The sequence below is a fragment of the Limulus polyphemus genome, unplaced genomic scaffold, assembly GCF_000517525.1.
Source record: "Limulus polyphemus unplaced genomic scaffold, Limulus_polyphemus-2.1.2 Scaffold1129, whole genome shotgun sequence".
In the NCBI taxonomy this organism is placed as follows: Eukaryota; Metazoa; Arthropoda; class Merostomata; order Xiphosura; family Limulidae; genus Limulus; species Limulus polyphemus.
Genome location: NW_013666739.1, coordinates 103468 through 112733, shown reverse-complemented (window position 1 = coordinate 112733; position 9266 = coordinate 103468). Strand labels below are relative to the sequence as shown.

The 9266-nt window shown below is 33.2% G+C and overlaps 1 protein-coding gene across 1 annotated transcript in view; it reads right to left on the bottom strand.

Annotated features, from left to right (window-relative positions):
• Positions 1 to 642: 642 nt before the first annotated feature.
• LOC106462267 (zinc finger protein aebp2-like) overlaps positions 643 to 9266 on the bottom strand; it is a 21074-nt gene continuing 12450 nt past the window's right edge. Inside the window, exons 3-5 of the mRNA XM_022389465.1 lie at positions 6860 to 6981; positions 3495 to 3562; positions 643 to 1774 (exon numbers count right to left, since the gene is read on the bottom strand). Of these exons, the coding sequence (XP_022245173.1) occupies positions 1636 to 1774; positions 3495 to 3562; positions 6860 to 6981 (329 nt within the window). The 3' untranslated portion in view covers positions 643 to 1635. The remainder of the gene's footprint in view (positions 1775 to 3494; positions 3563 to 6859; positions 6982 to 9266) is intronic.

The following is a 9266-nucleotide window of genomic DNA, read 5'->3' as shown; positions in this document are numbered from 1 at the left end:
AGAGGGAAGGCAGCTAGTTATCACCACCCACCGCCAACTCTTGGCTACTCTTTTACCAATGAATAGTGGGATTGACCGTCACATTATAACGCCCTCACGGCTGCAAGGGCGAGCATGTTTGGTGTGACGGGGATTCGAACTCGCGACCCTCAGATTACGAGTCGAGCGCCCTAACCACCTGGCCATGCTGGGTCAGGTATGTTAAGTAAACACATCATTTTCAAATGCAAAAATTGAAAAGTAGTTTTATGCGGAGTGTACGTATCCAAACGTTATGTGGTGTATAACGTATTGACAGTAATGCTCAACTTCTTTTGATTTAACTGACAATGATTCATTAGAAAAAAAAGAAGGCTCCGTTATTAGTTTAATGAAGCTGGCCTTGGTGGGATGACCACTGGACAACCATCACAACCGTGATGTGTTAGTGCCTGATGACAATGAACAGAGAAATGCAGTCACTGTAAATTTTCTGTATAAAAACACTTTATTATTTTTTTATTAATTTTCTGCACTTATGTTAGAAGTAGTACCAAAACGCAGTCTGTTGATATTTTTTTGGAAAATATACAGATTTATATCATTAAACGTATCTGTAACATAATTTCTCAAACGTGTTTCAACATTTGTTTTTAAAATGGCTTTATGTATCATTTGTATTTCCGACTCATAAACACACACACAAACGATTAGTTTTAGGTTACGACATCAGTTCTCACAAGCATATGAGAAACACTAAAGAGCTTTCACATATACAGAGGATTGCGTATGTTATACCAAAACGATTTTGAATATGCAACTCCACGAGTCACGTGACAACCACAGTCGATTAAAGTCGCGATAGAACAAAATGTATCACAACCACATTTTTTATAATATTTTGCGTTTCATAACACACGTGCAGTCCACGAACACATATACCAGTGATAAAATACGCCCACGTGTCAGAGGAAACAATTACCAACATAATCAAGAAGGGCCTCCGTCTGGAAAAGAAATACAAGACGCGTGTGCACAACATATCCTTTCAACAGTCGGATACCACAAACAGCTGGAAAATGAAACGCATATTCACACTATTAATGTTCAAGTCGCCAGACGCAGATCCTACAGGTTTCTGTGTAATCAGACAGTTGAAACTGATGCTCGGAAATTTTCTACCTTGCACACGGGATGGATTATAGAGGGAAAGCAGGGAGAGGTGGTGGGCTTTGGAAATAACAGTCTTGAGACGGAGCCTTTTGCACTGGAAAGAACGCTATAAGCCTATCTTGAAGATGCACAGTCGTCAGATAGAGCAAGAAGGATGTAGCGACACAGACTGTAACGACGTGGTGAGGCTCCAAAATCGTTGTATTATAGCATACTCAACTTCTGTATTACTGGAATTGCAAGATCAGCTGTGCCTAGTTCTTGTTATAATGAAGGTGTAAAGACAAATTGAACTCGACATGTTTGACTGATTGAACTTTAACTGCCACGCCGTTTCCTTCAACGGCATACTGGAACAGGAAATGTTATTAAAAACTGTAATAAACACGTTGGTTGCAATACAAGTTCATTCAAGTCCAAAATGAAACAAAACTGTCCATGTTACTTATGCCAATAATAAATAGATTCAGTGTAGTTATGCAATCACTTTCGTCCACGATTTACACTTTTGGGAATCAAAGGGTCAAGTTCAGCTATAGCTCCATGTGGTAATTGAAACAAAGGAACTGTACGACGAGAATAATTTGAAACGTTGTCCTCGGACACCCATTCATCAGGAAATCTGAAATAATATGATCAGGTTAACACAAAGTTACAAATAATGAAGGTTGTCAATTTTTGTTTTACTCCTTAGAATACTCTGTATTTTCGTCCATAAATCAAATGCAAGTTGTAAATACGTGTTAATCATGCGTTCAATAAAGCATCATCGTCTTCGACTTGTTTTTAAATATATATATATACCAAGAAATATGTAGCCTAGCAATTAGTGTCTTGCGCTGCTCATCGGAAACTCTGGGATTCGAGACGTGATACTGCTGAACACACTTCACCTTTAGTTGTAGACGCGTTATAAAAATGACAGTCAATTCTGTTACTCGATTCAAAGAGCCTGACGACTGGTGGAGGGTACTGCTGGCTGGCTGCATTCCTTCTGACCAGTAATTCAATATTAGAGATGGTTATATCTGGAACCTTGGAGATCTCTGACCTAGCCGTTTAGCCCATGTGTCACAAGAAGGTGAAGTTCAGGCTGAAAATACTAGTATAAGTTCCCCCGCTTAACAAGTCGCCCTTTCGTGGGGTCAATTTTATGTAAATCAAATCTAAAAAAATCTGATTACTTGAGTTAATCCTTATGGCTTTCCTTCAGAGGTATAGAAGCCTACTTTAACATGAAATAGCTTTATAATAATCCTAATACAGTATCCCTATCGATTTTTCTATTAAGTACCTTCTAAAACAAAGGGTTTGAAACCTTGCACGTCTAATGATCCATAAGGTTGGTCTTTGACATAAAAGTTAGATTTGACTGCGGATGAAAACTAGTTTTGAAATGAGTGAAACTACAGAAAAAAAAATCTAAAAATTCTAAGAATTCATAAAAAAAGACTCGCAAATTTCTAAACAAAAACTTCTCAAATAAACTAACGAATAAAAGAAAATTATTAGTATACTTTGCGAAGCTTCATTTGCAGCTAGTAACCCTAGAACACTAAGTTTTTTTTTTTTTCACAACGCCGTGTACTCAGGTTCTTGTTTCTATGGGTACGCTAACTACTTTATTCCTTTGATGCTGATTGAATAACTTTGATATTGCATGCCATGTTGATGTTTACTGTGCCAAATTGAACACTCTCGACATATGTCTCGCTACTTCAAAAACAAATTGCAAAGTAAACAATTTTCAGTCCTTCAATAGTCATGTTTCTAGAAAAAATATCACAAGTTAGAATTATTAGACAAAAAAAAGAAATAACATATATATATATATATACATATCCTTACTAAACTGAGTACAAAATTTAAAATCTTGATGTAAATCTTTGTTACGATACGAACAAATCGACCTATCAAAACTTGTCTAGTGTTCAAAGGCAATATTTTGAATGCTTTATATTCGACTAAGTCGTCAGCTGTGTGAAATTTGGCTTAGTTTTAAGATAGTTCATATCACATTTTGCAAAACATCTCGAAACGTGAGGTGGTGTTTTTCACACACACTTTTACTGGGATTCCAGTTATCCATTTGTTAACATGATTCGTAACATTCTTGTAACATCATAAAAGAGGACTAAGTATGATCTAAGATAATATTTCTGGGAAATTATTTTTTCTTAATAAATAGTAAAACATACAAAATCGCTTTGAAAATGGACTTAGCAGGTATAATAAAAGCACGTATGTATACTGGAAGGCTATCTAAGTGAACAAACAGGCAATATGTCTATAGGGGATGGTAAATATGTTAATGTTTTATTTTTTAACAAATAGATATTTACACATTTTCAGGTACCCAGTGTAACAGCAACGTGGTATCTTTTTTTGCATCAACTCGACGACCAAGAACCTGAAAATACAATTAAATAATGATGAAATAACTGTTTAGTTTTGTCGATAGCTCTAGCATTTTAAAAGATCGAAAGCTCTTGGTCATTTCTAATTACTTGAAAATTTACTCTTCGTTTAGCATACTATATTACATTTAATACTCAGTAACGTCATGCAAATTAAATGCCATTTCAAACAATATTCTCAAGACGCTGAAACCACACAAATAAACAAGTACGCTTAAAAAAGTTTACAAAAGTAAAACAATTAATTAATTTAAGTTTAATTAAATTCATCACTTATATTTTAAATAAAAACTGAGTCCTTCTAGGCTCAGTTTGCAAAACGATGTTCCGTGTTTTGTGTCACATTATTGCAAAAAGAATCGCGCTCCGCTCTTTAGGTTTGTTTTGTTTTGAATTTCGTGCAAAACCATGCACACGAGGGTTATGTGCACTAGCTGTCGCCCAAAGCCACACGAGGGCAATGTGCGCTTACCGTCCCTAATTTAGCGGTGATACACTAGAGGGAAGGCAGCTAGTCATCACCATCCACCGTCAACTCTTGGGCTACTCTTTTACCAATAAACAGTGGGATTGACCGTCACATTATAACGCCCCCATGAGAATGTTCAGTGTGACGAGGATTATGACCCATGGATTGCGAGTCGAACGCCTTAACCACCAGTTCATGCCAAGCAATACGCTATTTTTAAGGTCGTAAGTGAATTATAAGAGCGACGGTCAAATCTCACTATTCGGTCTGACACGAGTAGCTGAAGTATCTGACGGTGGGTGGTGTTGATTAGGTGTTTTCCCTAGAGCTTCTATCACTTCAAATTTCAAAATGACTGACGGTTATCTCCCTCAAGTAGCTGTTAAAAAGCGCAATATTTTCTCACCAGTTCCTGCTAATTTGACTCCAGAGTTTTCTTTTTCAATCCAAACCTATTTCGTAAGGCTTAGTTTAATTATGATAGTTCTGATCACACTCTGTTTGCTAGTTAATGGCTCTAGCTTACAAACCCTTTTAACCCAGAAGATTGTGTTATTTACTAATTAATACCAGTATATAATTAGCTGAAAAAACCTTTTAATCCAGAAAATTGCGGTCTTATACATAAATCGTTTTTTTGTTGTTGTTTTTTTGCTAATAATACCTAATGAGCTAGCTAATTAGTGCCTATAGAGAATTTATCTCAACAACCTCTTCCAACCATATAAATGTACTGGTTGCTAATTGTTGTAGATAGTTAGTTTAACAATATCTTCAACCCAGAACTTTGTGTTTCTTGCTAATTAATGTTTACCTGACAAACATCTTTCATCCAGAAGTTTATGATTTTTGTAAATTAATGTCTGTAGATAATTTATCTCAACAACCTATTTCACCCAAATAAATGTACTGGTTGCTAATTGTTGTAGATAGTTAGTTTAACAATATCTTCAACCCAGAACTTTGTGTTTCTTGCTAATTAATGACAAACATCTTTTTTACCTGACAAACATATTCAACCCAGAACTTTGTATTTCTTGCTAATTAATGACAAACATCTTTCTGACAAACATCTTTTTTACCTGACAAACATCTTCAACCTAGAACTTTGTATTTCTTTCTAATTAATGACAAACATCTTTTTTACCTGACAAACATCTTTCATCCAGAAGTTTATGATTTTTGTAAATTAATGTCTGTAGATAATTAGTTTAACAATCCCATTAACCCAAAAGTTTGTGTTGTTTGCTAATTGATTATTGCAAATAATTAGGTGATTATCTTAACAACCTCCTTAACACACTAGATTTTGTTATTTGCTAACTGATGCCTGTAGGGTATTTAGCTTAACAAAATCATTGGAGAGAAAAATATTTCTTAATATAATTTGCTTAAAATGTGGTCTTATATATATATATACATATGTAGTTATATATACATATATATATCTAAAACTACAAGTACCCCTCATTATGTAGTTATATATACATATATATCTAAAACTACAAGTACCCCTCATTATGTAGTTACATATACATATATTTCTAAAACTACAAGTACCCCTCATTATGTAGTTATATATACATATATATATCTAAAACTACAAGTACCCCTCATTATGTAGTTATATATACATATATATATATATCTAAAATTACAAGTACCCCTCATTATGTAGTTATATATATATGCATATATATCTAAAACTACAAGTACCCCTCATTATGTAGTTATATATACATATACATCTAAAACTACAAGTACCCCTCATTATATAGTTATATATACATATACATCTAAAAACTACAAGTACCTCTCATTATGTAGTTATATATACATATACATCTAAAACTACAAGTATACCTCATTATGTAGTATCTAAAACTACAAGTACCCCTCATTATATAGTTATATATACATATACATCTAAAAACTACAAGTACCTCTCATTATGTAGTTACATATACATATACATCTAAAACTACAAGTATACCTCATTATGTAGTTTTATATATACATCTAAAACTACAAGTATCCCTCATTATGTAGTTATATATACATATACATCTAAAACTACAAGTACTTCTCATTATGTAGTTTTATATATACATCTAAAACTACAAGTATACCTCATTATGTAGTTTTATATATACATCTAAAACTACAAGTACCCCTCATTATGTAGTTATATATATGCATATATATCTAAAACTACAAGTACCCCTCATTATGTAGTTATATATATGCATATATATCTAAAACTACAAGTACCCCTCATTATGTAGTTATATATTCATATACATCTAAAACTACAAGTACCCCTCATTATGTAGTTATATATTCATATATATCTAAAACTACAAGTACCCCTCATTATGTAGTTATATATACATATACATCTAAAACTACAAGTATACCTCATTATGTAGTTTTATATATACATCTAAAAACTACAAGTATACCTCATTATGTAGTTTTATATATATACATATACATCTAAAACTACAAGTATACCTCATTATGTAGTTTTATATACACATATACATCTAAAACTACAAGTATACCTCATTATGTAGTTTTATATATACATATACAAACTGTAACGCTAATTTTTTTTAATTATTAAGGATAAAAAAAATTTTCATGCTACTAGTATATGTATTGTTTCATTTTTATTAATCACTTCCTTCGGCCAAAAATATATTTATTTCCTTGTATAATTTTGCTTAAAATATTTTTTGTAACATTTTACTTATATGCCTATGTCTTATTTAGTTCTAGTTAATCCAATATATTGTTATTGGGTGGAATTAATACGTACAAAACTTCGGAATGATAAGAAAAATGGTTGACCCTTTGTGTTCATATTTGTCTCTTCGCTAAACTTCATCAAGCCGTACTTAATCCGTTCCATTATTCCATTGTCAAAAAACGATGCATGATCTAAAAATTGACAAAGACAAGTAAACATAAACATAAAATTTACAATAATTACTGATACATTCAACCCATGCTAAGGTTCTGAATTTTAATAAATTCACATCATTGTAAATAAATATATACATATATATGGATAAAACACTTAATGAACTTTTTACGCCGGTGAAAATACCAACAAATAGACTTTACTGTTTTATTAAGAATGAGCCAGGTGTTACCCACTAATTACAGTGTAATGGCCGCAAAACTGTACTCCGTATATTGTAGCCATACGAGCGCCCTAAGAGTAACGGTCAAGTCCCACTATTCGATCAGACACGGACTCTTACAGCTCTGAGGTTCGATTCCTCGTGGTGGACAGAGCACAGATAGCCCTCAGACTTACCGCTGAACCACCAAGGAGCTTAAAAAAAGTATGCTTTTTTAGATTTTTAAACCTAGTCATCATGCTGAGTATAACACCTTCGCTAAGTATGCTTGAAACTATTTTGATTTTCAGTTTATTTGTTTGTTTGTAATTAAGCACAAAGCTACACAATGGGCTATCGAAACCCGGATTCTAGCGTTGTAAGTCCGCAGACATACCGCTGTGCCACTGGGGAAGGGCAATTTTCAGTTTAAAATATAAATTATAATACAATACCGATTAATGAAAATGAAATGTCTACAGTTTAGTTTTTGTTTCTCCTATGCTTAAATCTATATATATTGTTTACTTTCACATTTTATCTATATACAGTGGTGTGAAGTAACATTATTCGATTGAGGAACCAACAAAAAAAGTCCATGGTTTACTTAAACTACTACCTGGAAACATGAGCATTCAATTACAGAACTGGCGCATTTGTATGTATATTATGCACAAAGATAAATTTGTTACCTGTACGTAGCAATATGCGATAGTGTTAAAAATATACATGTGCGCTCTCTTTTGATAAAATATTCTATTGGTAAACTTTAACCAAATTACTCGTTTTCATTCTAAATTTCATTTAAAAAAAAGCAAAAATAAAACATATTTTTGTTGTTAATGGCAAATGTGAAATTTACTTTTCCAATTCCAGATGGCGCCAGAAATGATATATTAATTTCTTCTGACAGTTTAGGTCTGATAAAATTACTTCAAATAATTATTTTTCACTTATGAACCTTTCCCCACACATACTAATCTCCTAGAGTATTTTTCAAACACAATATATGTTTTTAACACAAACGTTATAGTTTAGAAACAATTTTATTAATGAAATTTTACATTTATTTATAGATGTCAGCATCAATGCAGCTATTAAATTCATTTCTTTAATATTTACGGAAACATCATTGTCTTAAATACAAAGTTTACCAGATTCGTACCTCCTTTAATGATCAGTTTGTGTATTGTTTACTTTTCATATGAAATTGACTTTAGACTAGCACAAGTGCCCGATATGGCCAGGTGGTTAGGGCGTTCGACTCGCAATCTGCGGGTCGCACTCACGAATCCCCGTCACACCAAACATGCTCGCCCTTTCAACCGTGGGGGCGTTATAATGTTACGATCAATCCCACTATTCGTTGGTAAAACAGTAGCCCAAGAGTTGGCGGTGGGTGGTGATGACTAGCTACCTTCCCTCTAGTCTTACACTGCTAAATTAGGGACGGCTAGCGCAGATAGCCCTCGTGTAGCTTTGCGCGAAATCCAAAACAAACAAACAGACTCGCCCACGCCGTTTTTTTTTTCTTTACTGTAATCATCAATCGGATATTAATTATATTTGTAATGAGGCTGTGGATATTGTTAGCTAGATAATTAAATGTGAGCAGAGTTTAATTTATCCGAGATACATTTCAAAATATACTACATAAAATTGACAAAAATAGAGCTTATATAATTAGAAGAATTCAGACAAATGTCCTTTGTTCTGTGTTGTTATAAATAGGAAACCTTTAGTATAATGTATAGCCTAATTACTTTCACCATGGAGTGTAGTATTGCATAAAGGATAATGAGAATTTCAAGTTTTAAATAGCAACGAACATTCACAAACGTACTGTCCAACTTAAAACATTAAATGTTGCGTCACATGAGATAACCTAAAATCTAGTGTTATACGTTAAACATTTTAACATCCCGTTATGGAGGTAGGAGTAAACTTCCAATCGTGTTATTTTGGTTATATGTCTGTATTTTAACATCCCGTTATGGAGATAGGTCAAACTTCCAATCGTGTTATTTTGGTTATATGTCTGTATTTTAACATCCCGTTATGGAGGTAGGAGTAAACTTCAATCGTGTTATTTGGTTATAT